This window comes from Morus notabilis, unplaced genomic scaffold (assembly GCF_000414095.1).
Source record: "Morus notabilis unplaced genomic scaffold, ASM41409v2 Scaffold1196, whole genome shotgun sequence".
In the NCBI taxonomy this organism is placed as follows: Eukaryota; Viridiplantae; Streptophyta; class Magnoliopsida; order Rosales; family Moraceae; genus Morus; species Morus notabilis.
In genome coordinates this window covers 25,823-47,277 of record NW_010361429.1, presented here as the reverse complement: position 1 = coordinate 47,277, position 21,455 = coordinate 25,823, and the positions used below count along the sequence as shown (strand labels likewise).

The window sequence follows — 21,455 nt, the reverse complement described above, 5'->3', positions numbered from 1 at the left end:
AAAATTAATATGATTTAAACCGCACTAATTTCAATTTTCAAACCAAACGAGACTGAATGAAATTCGTGTGGGGTTTGCTACACGTGAGTTGCCTTTGAAATATTTTTAAAGGTAAAAAGGTGAACATAGTAGTATATTAGGAAGACTACAATTTGAAGGCTTCCCTCATCAAATTAAATATCAGCTTGTAAGCGATCTCAGCTATTACTATTAGGTCCCTTTCCTCATACTTAACTATTTGCTTCAAAAATGAATTTCTTCTTGAGAGACATAAGTTATAGTATATATAAGTTTGGCTTGGTTCTTCATTCAACAATAAATCATGATAGTAAGGATATAAATTGAATTGCACAAGACATGATCTATTGTCGATCAGTTGGGACATTCATTCTTGTTATTATAAAAAATAAAAAAATAAAAAAATCATTCTCGTTGTTGAGCAATTAATTAATTAATTAATTCCAATATTGTGTCTGCAAAGACATAAAACTCCATCACATGGCTCTCTGTGAATTGACACAAACTGCAGGGATAAGTGTGACTAGCTCATTCCCCAAGAAAACCCCTTTAGATTGCTATAAAATTGCATAGCATTGAATGCAATATGTTGCAACCATTTTATTAATTAATTAGCTTGGAGAGAGTTGGGAGATCAGAATACATTCTATCAAATGTAAACCGATCCATTTTCAGAATCACAAATGTCAAGTTGAAACAACAGGCAAGCAAAGTAGAAAGTGAAGACCATATATGTTGAGAAGTTGGGAAGAATTAGAAAGCTACCAGAAAGTCAATACATGATCCATTTTTGTAAAGAATTGAGTCCGTTTAGTTGATGGATTAGAATTATTTTCGATTTACGTATATTTTTTGTGAGAGAAAATATTGTAGCAAATCATGAACCATGATTCGAATTAGAGAACGAATCCTCCAACTAAACGGGCTAAGCAAAACGACTTGTGATTAACAATAACATGTAATGATAACAATTAATTTCATTAACACCTGATCTTTCTTTCTAGTAATGTCTTGGATTCGAATCAATCACACTATAAAGGACATGGTATATTTGCAATTCATATAAAAAAATTCACATGTTACGTAATTGTAACATGTCTTTTAAAAATTATTCGAGTACACGACTCTTTTTTTTTTTTGTGGTTATTTTTGGTTTTGTTGGTCTTAATTTGGAGGTGACTCGCTCGGTTGGTTAAAGCTGCTTGTACTGCTGATGGGGCCTTCTTTGTGTGGGTTTAGTCTTTTGTATTTTGTGTACTTCAGATTTTTTTAAAATTTTTTTTGGGTCCTCTAATCTTGTGTACTTCTGCTTTTGATGCTCTTTCCATGTACTTCTAAGTCACTAGTGGCATAAGAAACAATAATAAGTGAGTGAAGCAGTAATGTAGCAGAAATGTTCCATTTTATCTACCAAAACTAATAGTAGTTTCAAACTTTCAGTACTGTCACACGTGTGATAATGTTTTAGCACGTACGAAACATGCACCCCAAGAAGGGCCTCAGTTACTAAACTTCAATCTAAATAAAAGAATTTGTTATCTTATTGGAATTTCGTGATATAATTTATATCTTTAAAATTTAATCGAGGCAATCGCACATTCATAACATGATAATTAAAAATTTTCGCTACACTTAAAACAACTCTTTAATCTAAATAAAAGAATTGGTTATCTTATTAGAATTTCATGCTATAGTTTATATCTTTAAAATTTAATTGAGGCAGTCGCACATTCATAATATGATAATTAAAAATTTTCATTACACTTAAAACAACTCCTACCTAAAATCAAAGAAATTTATTATCAATTTTAGATTCATGAAATGAACCTAAAAAAAGAAAAGAAAAATCAAAGTCAAGAATTAATTAGCCAAAAAAATTAAGAATTAAGGCATCGTTCATTTCACTGATTCGAGTTTTCAATTCTAAGGCCTCGTTCACTTCGCGGATTCGAGTTTTTAATTCGAGCTGAGATGTGACATTTTCTGAGAGCTTTTCACTGTAGCAGAAAATTTTAATGTGACATCTGAGAGCTTTTTACTGTAAAAACCTAAAACTGAAAACTCGAATCGGTGAAATGAACGAGGCCTAAGTTTTTACTGTTAAAAGCTCTTAGAAAATGTCACATTTAACTTTTTCTGCTACAATAAAAAACTCTCAAAAAATGTGACATCTCAACTCGAATTAAAAACTTGAATTTGCAAAGTCAATGAGACCTAAATTGTTACTTTTTAAAAATCAGTGGATACAATTAACTTAATCTCTATTTATTTTACTGATTTAACTCTGTTTAATTTAGTTTAAACAGTGAACACATATTACGTGAATAAGAGCATGGATACATGCAAGTATGTGCCATGCATGTAGAGAGGTAATTGAGGAGTTATGTTTCACTTTGAGGGCGTTTTTCACTTTTATGAATTTGGAAACACATCTATATGATCTATACTAATAGGCTTAGGCAAAAATAGAAGGTTTCTAGTTTCCTTTATTTTTTCAAAGATAGGTTGCTAGCTAGGACTAGGAGTAGTACTTGTACGAGTTGCTGCTTTTAAAGGGTAGGTTCTGACCATTGGGAGTGTTTTCATGTTCCTCTGAACCCTTCTTATTGCAGCTCAGAAGAAAAGAAGCCATAGAACTTTGTTCTCTTTCATGATGCTGCAGGTTTCTTCTGTCTATCTAGAGAAGCCGGAAATGAAGAGAGAGAGAGAGAGAGAGAGAGAGAGATAAGCTGAAGTTGACCAGTTGAGCGTGTGCAATGGAGAAAAGAAGATTTGCTTTTTTGACCATCATGATGTTTCACTTCCAACAATACAACAAAAGGGCATATATGATATAACCGCGCGTGCGTGTATTATAAGGACTATAATATGTGTGTAGTTTCTCCTATGTAATATCTATGTTATATACAAGAACATCACTTTTTTTTTTTTTGAGTAAAACGGTATTTGAAGTATAAAGAACTCCCCACTTAAGCTGCAATTTCTATCTCATTGCTAGCATATTATGTATTTGGAAAGAAAAGAAAAGGAGAAAAACTATTAGACTTGAGAAAACACCTATGACCTTTTTTAAAAAAATAACTTTGTTTGTGGGGCAAGAGAAAAGTATTGGAATTGAACAACGGAGTTACCCTTAAGTAAGTGTACAGTCATGAAAAGAACTTTTTTGACATTGGGCAATAAATGCCTGTGGTGCCTTTCTTTTTTGTATTATCTTTGATCTTGATAAGAATACATACGGTGAAACAGAATAAATAAAATAATAAAAAAGCAAGTCTCATGTATTTGAACTGCCTTGTTTGTTGTAGTACTTGGTCTTTTTATGGGGACATTATTAACCATTCTTGTATAAAAGAATCATCAGTTGTGGAGGATTCACCATTCACCAACCCCACAAAAAATCTCCTGCACATTCCATATTCCTCTCCAATCTAGTTCATTTTACATTTGTCCTTCATGTTTTTCTAGTTTTTGTTGGTTTCAAACCAAGCAAAGATTGGAAAGGGAAAAAAAAACATAAAAACATCATCAATCATGAGCTACTATCATCTAGGCTTTCTCTACTTGATGGTGCTGATGATTACACTCTCCAATCATGTTATACATCCTGGTAGTACAAACAATTTTCACCTGCTTTTTTAGATAGTTCCTTTCTTTCTTGAGCTTTTTCTTCACTTTTAACTTTTTTCCCCTATGTTTGTTTCCTTCTACATCTAGATCCTTTTTAACACAACTTTCTTGTCTTCTTTTTAGGCCCTTCACAAACTGCTTTGCATTCTTTCCATGGTGATAGCAACAACTCATCAACAATGGAATTAGAGCAGCCTAACACTAGCCATAGAAAGCTTTTGGCACATGGTAAAACACATTACAATATCTTTTTCTTTGCTTGTTTATGATACTTTTTAAGTTCTAGCCATGTTTTTTTTTTCTTGATTAGGAAGTTGTACTAGTAGAGATATAAGCATATCACAAAGCAGAGATTCAACATCTGGGATTCCTGAGTACATAGTTCAGATTGTCAACACTTGTGTTTTTGGATGTGCTCCTTCAAATATTCATCTCTATTGTGGTTGGTTTGCTTCAACAAGAATAATAAGCCCAATGACCTTCAAGAGGTTATCTTATGATGATTGCTTGGTTAATGGAGGAAAGCCTTTGAGGAGTAGCCAGATTATCAGATTCACTTACTCTAACTCCTTCATGTACCCTCTTTCTTTAAGGTATGCCAAGTTTTGCTGACCCCACAAAGCATCAAATCCAAAAAAAAAAAAAAAAAAGTCTCCACAAGGTTTGGGAGCCATTATTGTGTTTAGTCCATTTATTAGTCCACTTCTTCTTTCCATGTTTTCTTTTACTATCATTTGCTTTGTCTTTTTTTTTTTTTTGACATTTCAAGTAGTCAAGTTTAATCTTACCATTCCCCAAAAGGTCGTGTTGTGAGTTTGATGTTCTTGGGACATAGAATTCTCGGGTCAAATATGTTCTCTGGTGGGCTTTTTCTTGCCTCCTTTGTAAAGCTGTTAGAGTTTGATTTTTTTTTTTTTCCCTTTTTGTCTTCTGTTAAAATGTCGGGTCATTTTGCAATGGAAGAATGGTTAAACCAGATTGTCAGCAGCACCAGATTTGGATGAAGAAAAAATGACAAAACATGGAAAGCAAAAGCTGCATTGTCTTCAATATGCGTATTTCTATTTCTCTCTCCCTCTCAATCCTCTCCTTCAATTGCATAGTTGAACCGTGTAGTGGATAGTGATCCACATCACTTTACTTTGAGGTGGGTTTGAGAAGAAAAGTTCACTTTGTAAAAAAGAAAAAATGGGGGGCTTTTGAATATGTTTTCTCTTTATACTAGTTATGATTCCACAAAGGATTGATTTGAATTGTCATGTTTATGAGCATGCAAATGTATGAGAAGGAAGTTTAATTATTGGGTATCTTGACAAGGTTTTTGGTTCTTTTGTTGGTCTTCCTTTATATGCTAATAGTATACTTAAACTGGAAAGGCAAATGACTTTTGTTCTATGTCTTGTGTTGTTATTTTTGCTTTATTTAGTATAATAGCATCTTATAGAGAATAGTGAATCATGGTAAATAAAAAGCCTCGGAAGTTGGAACTTACACCACAAGCTAAAAGGTTCTTCCTTACCTTTTTCTGCCATCAAAGTTCTACAGTAAAAAAATTCTGCTAAAAATAAATAAGAAGAAATATATGCAAGAGTTTCCATGTAGTATTTTTTTTCCCTTGTCGTTTTTTTTTTTTTTTTTTTTTTTCCAAAGAGAAGAATTGACAGAAAGTGGTATAATTCCCAATCAACTAAACAAAAGTTCCTAGCAACACAAGAAAAAAGTACTAACAAAACTGATAAAGTAAATTTTCCCTTATCTTCCTCTTGGATTCACTAGCTGTGAAAAAACTGCAGTGGTGTTTAAGACATCAGTTTCCTCACTAGCCTCTCTTATCTCCTCAATTCGTATTGTGGTATAGTGCATAGAAGGGTCATTATTCACCTTCCTTTCTTCTTCATAAACTCTTGCTGCTTCAGGGTTGTCATGCAATTGAAGTGCATACTCAAGGTTCCAAAGGACATCACCCATTGAAGGACGATCAACTCCATGATCAGACAAACACTTCTCCGCTGTCTCTGCGAACTTCTTCAAACACTCGGGACTAATCATCCCCTTAAGATGGGGGTCAATAATTTCCTCAAGAATTCCCTTCTTTTGGCAATACAAAACCCAATCTGCAAGATTCACTTGTTCCTTCGGCGAAGTGGCTTCAAGAGCTGGCCTTGCACACAACACCTCAAATAGAACAACCCCAAAAGAGTAAACATCCGATTTTTCGGTCAACTTTTGCCTGCGAAAATATTCAGGGTCCAAGTAACCAAAGCTGCCTTTCACCAATGTACTAACATGACCTTGATTAAGACCACTAGGACCTTGTTTTGATAGCCCGAAATCGGAAACCTTTGCTTCCCAATTCTCATCCAACAAAATGTTTGTGGTCTTCACATCTCTATGAATTATGGTGTAGTTCACACCAGTGTGAAGATAGTGCAATCCTCTTGCAGCTCCAATGCATATTTCCAATCTTTTTTGCCATGACAATGGAGGTTTTGTGCTCTTGTAAAGGTGTTCTCTTAGTGTTCCATTAGCCATGTAATCATAGACAAGTATCATTTCACCACCTTCCACACAACACCCAATTAAGGAGACTAAATGCTTGTGCCTAAGCTTAGAAAGCAACTCGATTTCGGTTTGGAATTCATGAACACCCTGTTCTGAAGAAGGGTTTGATCTCTTTATAGCAACTCTGATAACTCCATCAATAGTCCCTCTATAGACCTTGCCAAATCCTCCAACCCCAACAACCTGTGACTCATCAAAGTTGTTGCAGCCATGCCTAATCTCGGGGAGCGAAAAATGCCTGCAAAGACTCGCGATATTCGAGAGGTGGCTGCTGTCTCTACTAGTGCTTCTACCAGACACAGTTGATGTGCAGGAGCTGCCATAGGTTGGCAACCAATTCGCAGGCCCAAAAACGTCTACATTGCCCTTTTCTTTCCTCTTGTTTTGGTAAAGAACAACAATGCACACACCCGCCACCACAACAAAACCCGCCACACCACCTGCAATCCCTCGAACAGCATCATAACCAAGCCCAGATAGCGAAGAAGGCATGGCTGCAGCCTCCTCTGCCTCTGCCTCATCGTTGAGGCGCATCTTTGATGGCACAGGATTAAGGCCTGCCAAGTTCCCTCTTGTGTCATTCACCTTGAAAATCTCCAATCCATTGAGGATTGCATCGAAATATTCAGGTTTTGTCAAGGTAGATGGGTGCATCGCCACCCATAACTCATCATCACCATTGACATCGCCTACATAAGTGGCGAAATCCTTGTACATCGGCACTCCTGCTGACCCCGCCCATGCGATCACATCCGCAGATTGTTGAGCTGTTCTATTGTTGAGAAAAATGTCAAACACTCTCTCATTGACCTTGCTGAATTGAAGCTCACAGAAATGGAGCCTAACAATGTATGTGAAGTTAGCATCAACCTTGAAAACCCAAGTGAGGTTATATTTCCGGTTGATGCTTGAGCCCTTTCCCATTGTTCTAGCCGTTCTGTACACACTCCGCGGAGCAATATACTCCGGCACATTGGGAGGAAAATCAACGGTTAGATTCTTTCCGGCTTCCAAACTCACTCCGAAGCCTGCTCCGAACAAATATGGCGAATCGTCATACCATGTTCTGCTCAAGCCAGAGTCACTGGTCGTTGGAATGTACTGTCCACCAACATTGAGCCTAAACATGGTCTGAACTGAAGAGCTTCGAATATCAACACCATCGACTAAATTCTCCGGATCAAAGATATCCGGCATCGGGATTACCTCAATGCCGTTGACGAAAGCATACGAGCCATTGCGATGTGAAACAGGGTTGAATTTGATACAGAGTTCACCATTCGAAACAGGGGAAACAGAGTATTCTTTGATCATGTATGCCTGCGTGTGGGCTTCGGCTGCGATGGAGACGCTGAAGTTGTTGAGAAGGGATAGGCCGTTGGCGGTAACCGAGAAGTAGGCATCGGTGGGGTCGAGGTTGCCGTAGGAAGAAGGGTAGAAATGAAGCCTGATCCAGAGGCGTTTGTTGGGGAGAGCAGAGAAGTTGTATGCGGATTCAGAGGTGAAAATTCTTGCAGTCATGTAAGGGACTTGGGAAGGCAGAGAAGGGTCTTGGTGTAAGGCCGTGGCGGGTATCGAATCACCGGAAGGCGGTACGAGCTTCGAATCGGGTGCCCATTCCCGGCCATTCGTATCGGTGCTTTCTATGGATCCGCCGCAGGACAGGACATATGAGTGTTGGGAATTCAATTCAGAGTTTTTCGCGACAACGAGGACAGGATCGAAGGAAAGAGATAGGAGAATTAAGGAATATAAAATGTGGGTGTTGGAGTTCATATCTAAAGAGAAAAATCCCATTTAGGAATTTGAGAAAGTTAGAGAAGAAGAAGATGATGAGAAAACAGGGGAAAAACAGAAGAGGAACTGAAACAGAGGAATAAAAAGAAGGGGACATAATTATTTTTTCCCCCTCTAAGACAACATGAATTAGGAAATTGATTTTCTGGGTTGAATAGTTTTGAATTTACATAAATTCAAAAAGGGTATTGATAAAATCATTTATCAAGTAGAATTTTCATGAAATTTTTCTGAAAGAGAAGAAAGAACAACAGAGAACGGAGGTTACCATATCTCTGTTTTTATTTTTTTTATTTTTTTTTCGTGGGTGTGTTAATTGAGCCTATGTTTGTGTGTTTGGGATCCAAGGGACGTTAGGATAGGAGGTAGTTAGAGGGAAACGGTAAGACAAAAAAGCAAATAAAAATATCCTTTTTGTTTTTTATTTTAGGAAAAAAAAAAAATTCTTTTTGTTGCATTGACTATGACTGCCCATTTTAAACGTGGAAGTGTACATAGCACCATCTATAGGCGATTCTTCAGGTTTTTTTTTTTTTTTTTAAAGGAAAATTTAGAATAATTCTTTAGGTGTTGTTTGTTTAAGGTAGCGAGGAGATTTTCTATGAGATTAATACATTGTGTCATTGACAATGTTACATATGTCCTGTTATTTTTAGATGAATTCCGCAAGTAACATTATTACATACTAAATCATTAAAAAATGACAAGTACTAAGAAGATTACATTAACTTTCCCAAAAAAAAAAAAAAAAAGAAGATTACATCACGACTGCCGGTGATGTTAGATGTTATGATAGTTAGCCGGGACGCTTAATCATCCCATAAACACAGGAACTGATATCGTTTGGGATTGCCCATTTCGTGAATTCTTCCAAGTTTCAACTGATGTCGTTTCTCGAGTTTACTGACCTTTTTTTTATTAATAATTGTTCTGCTATTATATTTAATGTCGTTTATTATTTTTTACCGTCAGTCATTTGGGTTATTGTCGTTTTCTCGATTCTATGTCTATTTTTTTATTGTTCTTGTTTTACGATCACGTCGTTTATATGTGCTGGTCCTTTTCTTTTCTTTTATTTTATTTTTTCCTATCTGGCATTTCTCGTTTTGTGTGGTTGACGTCGTTTCCAGTGTGATGTCGTTTTTATATCAGACTTGCCACTTTAGATCCGCAAGCAAATTACAATGTAAAGAGGCCAAACAGAAGCCACACATAACACAATTTGGTTGTGCAAATTAGTGTTCTATTCAGCTCAAATTGGTGCTTTCCTTTGTTACATTAGCAATTTAAATTGCTCCCACTAATATCGCTCATCTCTTGACCGAATTATTATTATTATTATTTTTTCATTTATGCAAAACATTATTTCCATTCAAATTAAAACTAACAAGTTCTTATGCACCAAGGAAAATTCAATTTAGAGGTTAAAGATCCCTCAAATGATCCCAAAGAATATTCCATTGGTCCTTGTCGTTGACAGAAACGTGTCTTTACTGCACAAATCGAACGAAAAAACGTTTTATTCATGGAAATACATGTCGTTGCCTATCTAGAAAAATGTATGTACATAGCATTTATCAGCTAGGATGAAAACGTTATGTAATATAAATCAAATGACATGTCGTTTTATTGTAAGCATAGGACAGTCCAAATGGCATGTCTTTTTTTTTTTTTTTGGGCATGTCTTTTCTATTTACTATGCAAGAAAGAAACACTCAAGTGTGGGAAAGTAAATAACACGCTGTGAGTTTAGGATTACTCCAAAATATAATAATATTAAGCTCATGAGTTTCACTTTTTTGAATTTTAAAAAAATCTAATAATTGTACTAAACATGATAATCTAAAATATTTTCATTTCCATCTATAAGATTACCTCATACTAAACGTTCCTTGAGTATAAAGTAACAAACGACATAATATAATTTGCATTTGAATACATGATTAAACGACAAGATCCAGATTAACTTCTCTGTCCGCTCATATTACATCACACATCCCACCCTAAACCAAGTTGGTAATTAGGTATGTATATAAATAAATATATATATACAACCCCAGATAGAGATAAAGGTAACGCAATTTAATATTCCGATTATCACAAACCCCATAAAACAATGCTAAACACTACAATTATTGTGAAGCATGAAAAACTAATTGAACAAATAATTAAAAAATAGGACAAACTTTGTTTCTCCCGACAACTTATTGTCCTTTTTTTTTTTATCTTAAATAATAATATTAGTAATAACAACAACAACTAATCGTCCTTTTCCATCAAAGAACCTTTTGATCCTACAACAAGGCATCTTCAAACCAACTATAGAACTCCACCAAAAAAAAACAAAAAACCAAGCATATTTTGCCATTTCCTAGAAAAAAAAAAAATGGCCAATCCTTTGAGTCCAACCTCAAACTTCTTTTTCTTCCTCTTTGCCATAACTCTCATTTACATTGCCTACACCATCCCAAACCTCCAACCAAAACAAACCAACCTGGTCTTCTACGTGCATGACTACTTCACCGGCCGCGACACGTCGGCAGCCACCGTGGCGGGCAAAAGCGGGCCCACCTCGAGTGTCCTCCACTTCGGCACCCTCGTGGCGGTCGACGACAAAGTGACTGTGGGGCCCGGCGTTGAGTCGAAGGAGATAGGGAGGGCACAAGGGATGTACATAAACTCTGCCCTTGATGGGAAGGGCTTACACATGGTGTTCTCTGTGGTTTTCACTGGTGGAGAGTTCAAAGGAAGCAGTTTGGAGATACAAGGAGCTGATTTGTTCGCAAAGAAGGAACGTGAGTTTGGGGTTGTTTCTGGGACTGGTTATTTCAGGTTTGTCAAAGGCTATGGGGTTATGGAGACTGAGTATATGGATTTGGCTAATCTTAGAGCTGTTATTAAGCACAATATCACTGTCAAACATTACTAATGATATTTGGAGAGATCATTATGGTAAATCTCAACTGATTTTTGTGGGAAAAATTCCTTTTTCATTTTTATTATTATCATTATTTTTTTTTTAGTTTACTCACATGTAGTCATCCGAACATGTTTGGTACTATTTGAAAAGTACCCTTCTTAGTTTAAGTCACAGTTCTCTTTTTACAATGGTTAAAGACAAAAGCAAAAGCTCACTTTTAACCATACTATATTGTCTCTTGTATTATCTAAGCATTTATATAAAAGTAAATGCTATAGAGAAAAGCAAACAAGGAGTTGCAGCTATAGAGAGAGAGATATATATATATATATATATATATATATATATATATATAAAAGTAGTTGGTTCGATGAGCTAGACGCAAATTACGCTTGACCAAACTAAAACGTTGGCCATACATTTCTGACTTTCACATGAGACTAAGTACAAAATAATTATTTCATCCTGAAATGATGAGTAATGAGAATTTATTTACAGAAGAGATATGGAACTATTTATATCACTCCACCAAAATTAATAATGAGAAAATAAAAAGAACATAATGACTCTTAATTATGTTGAAAGAAAAAATTAAAAATACGAATATTTAAGAATAATGACGTAAATAATAGGCTTGTGAAGACCCTCACAAATCATCTATTTTTCTCATAAAGTATTAAGGAAGATTAGAGTTTCTTCATTCTTTCTTTCCTTTTATACCAAATGGATAATAATTATTTGGACGATACAATTCTCAACAAATCGGAGGATATGTGTGAACTTTTAGTTTGCCCCACATGAACAAACTTGAAAAGAACACATAGATCAAGGCTTTTGTATCGTATCCAATATGGAAAATGTTATTTTTTATATTATTTAACTCCATTCTTATTTAAAACTTACTTCTCTTAAGTTGACATGTGTCTGTAAGTCCATTTTCCTTTTTTTTTTTTTAAAAAAAAGTTGAATTGTTTTAGCCAGCCAAAAATTAACATATCAAGTGACGTTAAACTCTAATGGAAACAATAGAAATCTTCATCCAATATAAAAGTAACATCCCTCTATCCAGTGACAGAGCAAGAAATTGTATTTTGATAGGGTACTATATTTGAGATGGCATTTTTTTATTGAACAAAGATATAGTTATATATTTCAGTTTACTAAAATATAAAATCTCAATTAAAAATACTGCTACGCTTTAAAACTCACCAATAATCATGTTGTGTAATTTCTAGTTTCATGGAGTTCTCTTGTGAGATCTTTTTCTCTGAATCTTGACAACCCAAAAAAAAAAAAAAAGGAGATAAATATCTTTAAAAATGCATGAGTCACCATTTCTACTTTTTATTTTTAATTAATAACCTTTTTAATTAAATAAATATACTAATAAAAGGATATTAATAAAAAATAAAGAATAAAAATCTAAACTCCTAAATTTTATAATTTTCTCCGAGAAAAAACATGGGAGAAAGAGGGAAATAGACCAAAATTTGAGATGAATTAAAATTAATAGGCCAATAGTTTACATAAGTTAATAAATAGGCTAAATTACTGTTTTCGTTCATAACTTGTCTGGTTATGAACCATAACTTGACAAGTTATTGTCCATAATTGTCCATAACTTGTCTGGTTATGAACCATAACTTGACAAGTTTGTCCATAACTTATCTGATTATGAACTATAACTTGATAAGTTATGGCCTATTAATTTCTATAACTAAAAATTGGTCTATATACTTTCTTAAACTTTTCATATTGGCCTATTTTCTACTATTTTTCTAAAAAACATGAGAGCTATTGGGCCTGATGAAGACTTGGGCCAGATGATAAGCCCACTACCACTAGAAAGCCCATATGTGTGTTGAGTGGTTTATCTGGTTTGTGACAGACACAGATTCTTCTTCTCGTTACCAAACCGCCAATGTCCGTTGTAGTTAACTGGTTAATGTATCGGCTAAGAAATAGAATACCATCTCTGTCTGTGTGCCATGTCCATTGCTATGGCGTTAAGCATTTCTTGTAATTACACAGCAGTTTCTGCCCAAAATCAAGGTGGTCTTTTATTATATAATTCAACCATTTTCCTATTATATCTTCTTCTTTTTCTCCCTTTGTTATCTACTGATATTTCTCTTTGTGCTGGTTTTAAGTGAGAGTGACTGTAAAGAGCAACAGTACTACAGCACTTGAAAACGTCAGAAACCTCGTAAGAGCTGTTGGGATTCCTTCAGTTAAGTCTTCTCCGGTGGAATCTCTCCAAAAGGGCAACTGGGTCAAGCTCATTTGTGGTGCAAGCTTCGAGGTAAAAAAAAAATGAAAAATCGTGTCAAAATCCCATTTTTACATTAAAAGATAATCACAAAGTGACCACTTTTAGACTCAGTTATCTAATTTGATGATATTTTCAATGGAAAAATGCAACTTTTCATATGTGCAGTTATGAATTTGTATAACTGATTATAAAGTATGAACTTTTCTGCAATTAGCACAATTCGTAGACATTTTATTGTTCATCTACTGCATAATAACAGACATATATGTAATTAATTCTATTTCTCTTATTGTTTTCTAGGATGTGGTTGATATCAGAAATCTCTCTCTTGTTTACACTCTTGCTGGAGGTGAGAGAAAAACAAGTTTTTTTTTTTTTTGGTTTTGTTTTGGGTTTAAGATAGAGTAAGTGAGAGACTTGGAAACAGTGGATTGCATAGACTGTGCTGCTGATGCATCAGTTGTGAGTGCGGTGAACGAGGGAATTGAAGCAGCCACGGAGATTTTTGATCTTCTAAGGCCTTGGGTCATGATCAGTGTTAATGATGATGAAGATCTTCATTTTCGCAAGGCTGGTATGTCTCGGTACCATTACATCTGAATAGATGTGTTTATATATATAGTTATATACTAGAATGTAATAAATTTGAATACTTGATGCTTTTGTTTAGTACATAACTACATCTTCTCTTTAATTTAGAATTAATTCATGACATGGGATTTTGTTATAAGCTTTAGAACAAGCTTGTTTTTTCTTCCAAAACCAACTTAGGCTAAGATTGAACAAAAAATGAGTTCTGAGTTTATGATCTGCTTTCTTAACAGAATTTGATCCTGAGGATTGTCCTCTTGACTGCTCAAGGCCTTGTCAAATGGTTTGTCCAGCTAATGCAATATCTTTGGAGGATAGAAATTCAACATCACAACTATCCTATGCCGCCAATACAAATGGTGGATTCAAGGTTTTTTTTTTTTTTTCATTTTTTTTGTTCGAATCATTTATGTTTTACATATATACAAAGATATGGTTTTTCATCATCAGTGAAGTTTAAAATCTTTATCATTAAATACTTTGAAAAGAAGTATGATTAAATATGCAGGGTGGAGTTCTAACTGAGCGCTGTTATGGATGTGGCCGTTGCTTTCCTATTTGCCCATATGACAAAATAAGTAATTACTGTTCATGTTATGCTGCTTGTGTTCCCTTTTTGCTTGCTTCTTTTCTCTAGTTCACAGAAATTCTTCATCATTTTCGAAACCGAAACAAATTTTACATTCTATCCTCACTTCTTATGATTATTTTGGCTCATGTTCAACTTTAACAAAAATTTTGCAAATTGGTGATTTAGATGTGGTCACATACATAAGAGATATTAATTCCACGGCTGAGCTTATTAAAAGAGGTGATGTTGATGCTTTAGAGATACATACCAGTGCAAGGTACAGTTTCTTGAGATACTCATAGAAGCTTGTTTGTTGATGAAATGTCATGCCACTATTGAAGCAAGATCAGTACTTACCTCTGAACTAATTGGTAATCTATTTAGGCAGACTTCTCCATTTAAAGAACTTTGGGACGGTTTGCAAGATTCAATTAGACATCTCCGACTAGTGGCGGTAAGTGTTGCTACTATATCCTCTTTGATTAAGTACTTAATGTTAAAGATCATAAAATAGTTTTAGTAGTTATTAAATTAGATGTATATAGTGGAATTATTGGGGAGTTCTAAGATGACCTTTTTGTTCTGTCCAGGTTAGTTTACCTGACATTGGGGAGACAACAATTACTTCTATGAATTCTCTGTATTCGATTATGGAACCTCATCTACATTGCTTAAATCTTTGGCAGGTGAGCCTTCAGTTGTCTGAAACCTAGTAATATTGCTTTTGAATGATTTCAAATTAGTTTATCAGAAATCCATCCTTTTGTAACATACGGCCATTTGCACATAACCCAATGCAAGTAGTGGTTTTGCTAAAAGTTCATTAAAGTTACAGACACCAGTGAAATTTAGAGTCTCCTTTTGCTATAAGTAAAAGTAGAGCTTCTTTTAAAATCACATCAATCCCGAAATAAGCCATGGTATTTTGAACTTCAGTTGGATGGCCGCCCAATGAGTGGAGATATCGGCCGGGGTGCTACTAAGGCATCCATTTCTTTTGCTCGTCGCTTGGCTGCTACTCGAGAAAGACCGAATGGTTTTGTGTGGATGTGCTTATCTTTTCTTAGAATGCTATAATTTTCTCTTCAGACAAGGCTTTGTCAAAATCATTTCTTGACATTTCAGGCTTTCTTCAATTGGCGGGTGGTACTAATGCTCACACAGTTGATGGGTTGAGAAAAGTTGGGCTTTTCCAAACGTCATCCTCTTCTGGTATGATTGCCCCTTTCATTCACTTCATTTCTGCCTATGTTCTAGTACATTTCCAGTTTCTGTTTGTTCTTATATTCTCTTTTCCATTCCGCAAGAGAACTCGAGGGACGAAAAGCTAAAGGTTGGTTCACCGAGTCCTATGAATGCTTCAATCGCGGGTGTTGCTTATGGTGGCTATGCAAGAAAGGTTGGTCTGCCTCTTTGTTGCCACATAAAAAGAGAATTCCTTGCTTGGTATCAAGGTTACAATTTTTACAGTGCGTTTGGTTGTTGTATTCGTGCAATGATTTGAATCCCAGTTCGTTGTTCGTTACAATATTTTTTCTCATAAAAAATACACGTAAATCGAGAATGATTCTGAATCCATGAACCAAACATCCATAACTTTGTTCAGATTGTTGGGAGAGTCTTGAGTACCATGCAGTCTCAGCAAGGCGCTGTTCGCATCGAGGAGCACCCGGAGCATCTTCTTCAAGCGCTTAGAGAAGCCCTTGCTTTAGTTGGAACTGTGAAATGTTATGATCCGTCACCAGTACTTCTACAATAGCATTCGACATATTGGCATTCTCATTTCACCATATCAGCGGGTGATAAACAGTTATTGGATATGATGAATTTTCAACAAGTTTGTCTTACACTCTGTTGTGGTAGTTTTGCTATGTTGCCAAATCTATGGTCATTACATCACTAACGAATAATATTTTGTTACGAGGAAACAAATATATATACACACAACAACAAGAAGAAGGCTATAAATATATTTATATAAATAAAAATAAAAATAAAAATATATATATATATATATATATATTTATATCTCGCACTAGACTTGTTTGAGTGAACTAGGCCAATGATATAGTGCGCAATACTAACCATGTTGAAAATATATTAAAATAAAATTATCTATTCTATATAGTAAGAGTTTCAGGGCTCGTTTAGTTGATTGATTCAAATTTTTAATTTAAATTGAGATGTGATTTTATGTGAGTTTTTTATTGTAATAAAAAAGTTAAATGTGATTATTTATGAGAGTTTTTTACTGTAATAAAATTTAAATTCTAAACTCAAATCGGTGAAATGATCGAGTCCTCGTTCACTTTACGGATTTGAGTTTTCAATTCGAGTTGAGATGTGATATTTTTAAATATTTTTTACTGTAATAAAAAAAATTAAATGTGATATTTTTTGAGAATTTTTTTCTGTAAAAACTTAAAATTTAAAACTTCAATTGGTAAAATAAAAAGTCTTGATTGTTAACTCTTTTTTTTTTTTTTTGGCCTTTTTGACCCTTGGCTTAGTCATTTTCTCAGCTTTATTCTTTTCGTTGGTGTCCTTAATTTGGGCACAAATATTAATAACATCGGACAGTACTCTGACATATGTCAAACTTTTAGTATAAGAAATTGTTGAAAATTGAGCCTAAGCCAAAACCAATCATTCCAACGCTTATTGTAGAAACATCATCGTCTTGCTTTGCCGTATCCCCTTACAAATTCATTATAAAAAAATATATTATTTTTTATTGTTAAAGTTTTACTTTCTCTTAGCAAAAAATATGTAATATTATTTTTTTTATATTCTTGTGCTTTTGTTTCGAATGACTTTTTAGATCAATTTTGTTTTACGTTAAAATAGGAATTTCGTTACTAGGTGTAATAATATGTTATCACTGTAAGTTTTGAAGTGTGGTAATTGGATTCTATGTTTTACTAGAAATCAATACATGGATAAACCGAGAGAGGAATTAGTGTTTTTCTTTTCTATTTTCTGAATTTAATTCTTCTTATTACTATTTTTTTGAGTTTAGATTTTTTTTGTCATTAAAATCTAATGTCGCTAGAAACATCTCATTTTCATTTTTCGGTTGTTTTTAATATATCTACATTTCTATTTAACTCAAATAATAAGTTTTGTTTTGCATTTTTTTAATTGATTAATAACATTTTAATTTTTCACATGAACAAAAGAATTTTTTTTTTCTTTAAGTTTCTTATGAAGCAATTAGCTACAAATTCACTGCGTTGTGACAACAATAACCGTCCAACTACAACATCCATTGAAAAAAAAAAAAAAAAACAAACAAACACATTTCATCTCATGAGATACATATGATAAATTTACAAAAATATATTAAACTTTTAACTCAAGGAGAAAGAGAAAAAATTTGAGAAAGAATAATATGTGATTAAAAAAAATTAAGAGAGACAGAAGGCAGTGAAGGGAAGATAAAGAAATTTACAATAGAAAATACGGAGATGCAATAGAGAAAAGAAAAGAAAGAAAGTTAAGAACGAGGGGTAAAGAAAAGTTTATGAGAGTTTGGGAGAAAAATAAGAGACAAAATATTAGAAGAAAAAGTGAAGAGAGAGGACTAGGAGATAGAAAGAAGAGAAATTTAAAGAAAACAATTTTTTTTTTCCCTTTTGAATCTCAAAAGTTCAAAAATAATATATATATATATATATATAATAGTTATGGAGAATTGTTTTCATATGAGTGAAAAAAAAAATATAATAGTGTTTTTATATTTAGTGATTAAAAACTGGTTCATATATAAACAATTAAAAAAATCTCTATATACTAACTATTGAAGAAGCAAAATTGCCTGCTATTTTCTTTTTACTTTTTTTATTGTGTAATTATTATGGAATCATCATTCTAAAATATTGAATTACATTTTGACTAAATAAAAATTCTAATAAAATCTTAATGGATATCAATGCACATGCCTTGCAAATTAATGTCATTATGATAATTATTATGCAATTATGTTATTTTAAAAAAATTGTTATATTTTCATTAGCGCGCATTATTTTTTATTAAAAATAATTAATAATAAATAAAAAGGGTACCACAAGAATGTAAGCCCCGTTCAGTTAGTCCTACGGACCAAGTGAATAACTGTTAAGTCGGCCAAGATCCTCCGGGCTAGGAGTCCATGTGCTCCAAACACGTCTCAGCCTGTCCACCGTGAAAGTGGACCGGACTCCTTAAGCCATCGGAGTACACCTGTTTCCAGGGCCGCATCTCTGCGGTATTGGGCCCGGGGACTTTCCTGGGCCGAATCCTACGTTATGTAGGATCACGGCCCGCTCACTTCATCTTGTGGTGTGGTATCCAGGGGGCACCCATTTTTTCACTTATAAACGTCAAAAAAAGACCATGCACAAGCGATGTGGGACGACATACAATTAGTAGGTTAAAAAAAATAAAATAAAACCCGCCTAACACAAAAATAATTAGAGGGGACTAAATTCTACATTTTGTTTACAACCAATAAACCTGGAAGAAGATGGATTATTTTGTAAAACAATTCGAAGACGTGTAAAAAGAGAGATTTGTACATGTAGAAATTGTCAAAAGGCAAGGAAAACAAGCACGAATGCGTAGTCCACAGACAACAGTTACAGGTCATCGACCCTTGACGCTTTGCCAATTTTCATTTATGTACAAACTAGTTAGGAATTGAAAAAGCTATTCAAGTGAGAAAGCAAAACGATACAATTCAGTAGAAAGTAGTAAAATCTAATCTCATGTACGTATTAACATTTCCCTCCAAAAATCCCTTGTGCTGATCAGATGAATGCCCGTGTGCCACAGCGATGCAATTGAGTAGAAGAACCACAGAACTCTCCTGAAAGAAAACAAGGCCGCTCTCAAGTTTTGATATTGGAGAAATCATAATGCTATAAATAGTGACAGAAATAGATGTTGAGGGTTGCTATTAACGAGAAATGCAGATAAAGCGTTATGCTCGCGAGAATAAATACCTCTAATCAAATGCATATGGATCATCTGCATATGGATCCAGAGACCCTTCTCTAAACAAATCTCCGATGTTTGAAGCACGTGGACGAGCCTGTTCCATACCCTGCATAAGCTACAAAACATTACGCGTGTGGTAATACAACTTTTATGCGCCAAACCTGAAATCATAGGTCAATTCTATGTATATCTTAGCTTTAAAAAAGTGTCTAACCAAACGATTGTTTTTCAACATGGGTTTGGGTCAACTAGCATCCAAAGTGGTGATAATCAGAACTGGCAGAAGCAGCATATCGACTTCCCTGTATTCAGGACATGAATGTTCTACGGTGAAGCATTACAAGTACTACCTTCCCAGTCAATAAATAAAACAACTATTCATGCTCCTATACTAAGCATGCTCCATAATACACCACAAAACAAGAAGAGAGACAAAAAATGGAGCGAAAGGAATTTTGGTGAACTAGCTAGTACCATAAATCGCGAAAACTTTTAGACTCAAAGTAGAGAAAGCATGAAAACGTTAAATATCTAGGTTCAGGACAATATACTTTTTTGGTTATCTGATGGTTCTACAAAACTACAGCATCCTCGGTCTATTAAATTGCATTAGGGAGTCCTTCAAGCCTTCGGTTCTTTAAAAAGGTTGTTAGAGTACTTTAAAGAGACTGATTAAAAAAAATAAAAGAACAGAAGAAATAAAAGAATTGGTTTAAACTTTCAAGCACCTTGGCAACACTCCTGGGGGTGTTTGCTTTTGGTGTATTCATCTTTTTCTGTTTTCTTGGATCCTGGTCATGGAACAGAAGATTCAGCATCAGGTAACACATATCCAACATAGAATATGTAGCTTCAGTTTATGTATGTAGGATTATCAGGGTAACCGGGAATAAACCTCAAACATGACTGTACTCTTTGTTCTCCTTCGTTTTGTAATTGTCCTTCCATTAGCAGTTTCAACTTGATATTCATGATGAGTAACCTGCAGTGCTATGAGGTAAGTCTTTGAGGAGGATCATGCATGAGATCAATCAGATACTATTTGCAGCTTTAATAAAATTATTGAACGATCTTTTTTCTTTGAAATGTTTGAAGCCATATTCAAGGGTATATTTGCAGCAAAAAAGCTCAATTAAGAGTTACTTGCCTTCTTATGATGCTTAGGAATACTCAACACACTTCCCGTGCTTGCTTTCTCTACTTTCTTCAACAATTTTGATACTGGTGTTTGCGTTGCTCTCAGGAAGGGTGAATCCTGAGAAGAAAATATAATGATGTAACCAGATAAGAGGCAAGGCTGAAATATGCTAATTGATCCGTAGTTTTCACCTTTTCTTCATCTGCTGGCCTTACAGGAGCACGTTGACTTCTTTTTGAACCAGTAGAATTTAGGATTTGAAGTGAGGAAATGGAGTAATCCTGAAACCATATTATCAAAATCAGCGTATATATGAAAGTAGTATATGCATAAACTATGGGGATGCTGTGAACACAAACAAGAAGAAAATACAGGGGAAAAAGGTACCTGATTGCACATTTCCGCATCAGAAAAGATTAATTTTTCAGTCCAAAAGGAAGAGAAAGAATAAAGATGTGTGGTAAGTTCATAAGGAAAAAAAAAATCATAATAACGATGCATCCAAAGTCACACATCCACAAGTACTTGAGACAGAGAAAAGAGAAATCCACAAAATCCAAACCTTTTTTGAATTCACTTCTTGATCCTCTTGTACTTTATCGCCCATCACTTTCCACTGCAATTGCAATAAAGCTCTCTGCCGGTCCTCCTGTGATGATAATCCAAATGAATAGACTGCAAAGACCATACAGTTGTGTATTGTGTTACAGGAAAGATGCTTACTTTGGACTTCTGAAGATCCAATTCCTCCTGAAGCTTTATACACTCATCTTCATGCTGACACCTCAAAGCTCTCATCTGAGCTTCATGCTCGTTCCTGAAGGATGTCATTTTCTGAACAAAGTACAGCTAATTAGAAACATAAGCAACCTTTAAGAGTTGCGAATGCGAAATCTGAACTGCATGTACCTCTTTCAGTTCATTTTCAGCTTGAAGTTGAGAACATTTTAGCTCTTCGTTGTGATTGGCTTTGAGGTTC

The 21,455-nt window shown here is 34.5% G+C and overlaps 5 protein-coding genes across 6 annotated transcripts in view; 3 read left to right on the top strand and 2 right to left on the bottom strand.

Annotated features, from left to right (window-relative positions):
- Positions 1–3,552: 3,552 nt before the first annotated feature.
- Positions 3,553–4,260, top strand: LOC112091858 (protein TAPETUM DETERMINANT 1-like). Its single transcript, XM_024166513.1, has 3 exons — positions 3,553–3,628; positions 3,772–3,876; positions 3,959–4,260. The coding sequence occupies exons 1-3, from the start codon at positions 3,553–3,555 to the stop codon at positions 4,258–4,260; spliced, it is 483 nt and encodes a 160-aa protein (XP_024022281.1).
- A 1,140-nt stretch (positions 4,261–5,400) lies between these two features.
- LOC21387697 (receptor-like protein kinase ANXUR1) lies at positions 5,401–7,986 on the bottom strand. Its single transcript, XM_010099476.1, has one exon. The coding sequence runs from the start codon at positions 7,984–7,986 to the stop codon at positions 5,401–5,403; it is 2,586 nt and encodes an 861-aa protein (XP_010097778.1).
- Positions 7,987–10,393: 2,407 nt separating this feature from the next.
- Positions 10,394–10,936, top strand: LOC21387696 (dirigent protein 11). The gene has a single exon (XM_010099475.1). It carries the CDS (start codon positions 10,394–10,396, stop codon positions 10,934–10,936), a length of 543 nt encoding a protein of 180 aa, XP_010097777.1.
- Positions 10,937–12,874: 1,938 nt separating this feature from the next.
- Positions 12,875–16,300, top strand: LOC21387695. Of its 2 annotated transcripts, none has more exons than XM_024166523.1 (13): positions 12,875–12,979; positions 13,078–13,229; positions 13,500–13,548; positions 13,639–13,773; positions 14,024–14,160; positions 14,299–14,368; positions 14,548–14,638; positions 14,746–14,815; positions 14,952–15,047; positions 15,298–15,397; positions 15,487–15,573; positions 15,669–15,760; positions 15,968–16,300. In XM_024166523.1, the coding sequence occupies exons 1-13, from the start codon at positions 12,916–12,918 to the stop codon at positions 16,118–16,120; spliced, it is 1,296 nt and encodes a 431-aa protein (XP_024022291.1). In that variant the 5' UTR covers positions 12,875–12,915; the 3' UTR covers positions 16,121–16,300. The 2 variants fall into 2 exon arrangements, with proteins under 2 accessions (XP_024022291.1, XP_024022290.1); XM_024166522.1 differs by having other exon boundaries at positions 13,627–13,773.
- A 2,561-nt stretch (positions 16,301–18,861) lies between these two features.
- LOC21387694 (synaptonemal complex protein 1) overlaps positions 18,862–21,455 on the bottom strand; it is a 6,479-nt gene continuing 3,885 nt past the window's right edge. The window contains exons 11-19 of the mRNA XM_024166521.1: positions 21,386–21,455; positions 21,200–21,310; positions 21,039–21,125; positions 20,668–20,757; positions 20,486–20,593; positions 20,234–20,320; positions 20,067–20,129; positions 19,344–19,444; positions 18,862–19,207 (exon numbers count right to left, since the gene is read on the bottom strand). The exon at positions 21,386–21,455 is cut by the window's right edge and continues 50 nt beyond it. Coding sequence (XP_024022289.1) covers positions 19,346–19,444; positions 20,067–20,129; positions 20,234–20,320; positions 20,486–20,593; positions 20,668–20,757; positions 21,039–21,125; positions 21,200–21,310; positions 21,386–21,455 — 715 coding nt within the window. The 3' untranslated portion in view covers positions 18,862–19,207; positions 19,344–19,345. The remainder of the gene's footprint in view (positions 19,208–19,343; positions 19,445–20,066; positions 20,130–20,233; positions 20,321–20,485; positions 20,594–20,667; positions 20,758–21,038; positions 21,126–21,199; positions 21,311–21,385) is intronic.

Bases quoted from the DNA above. Each gene is read 5' to 3' on its own strand.
- LOC21387696 (XM_010099475.1), top strand. From the start codon at position 10,394: ATGGCCAATCCTTTGAGTCCAACCTCAAACTTCTTTTTCTTCCTCTTT.
- LOC21387695 (XM_024166522.1), top strand. From the start codon at position 12,916: ATGTCCATTGCTATGGCGTTAAGCATTTCTTGTAATTACACAGCAGTT. The intron at 13,774-14,023 runs GTATGTCTCGGT...CTTTCTTAACAG, and splicing joins TCTTCATTTTCGCAAGGCTG to AATTTGATCCTGAGGATTGT. The intron at 15,574-15,668 runs GTATGATTGCCC...CCATTCCGCAAG, and splicing joins CCAAACGTCATCCTCTTCTG to AGAACTCGAGGGACGAAAAG.
- LOC21387697 (XM_010099476.1), bottom strand. From the start codon at position 7,986: ATGAACTCCAACACCCACATTTTATATTCCTTAATTCTCCTATCTCTT.
- LOC112091858 (XM_024166513.1), top strand. From the start codon at position 3,553: ATGAGCTACTATCATCTAGGCTTTCTCTACTTGATGGTGCTGATGATT. The intron at 3,629-3,771 runs GTAGTACAAACA...TCTTCTTTTTAG, and splicing joins CAATCATGTTATACATCCTG to GCCCTTCACAAACTGCTTTG. The intron at 3,877-3,958 runs GTAAAACACATT...TTTCTTGATTAG, and splicing joins TAGAAAGCTTTTGGCACATG to GAAGTTGTACTAGTAGAGAT.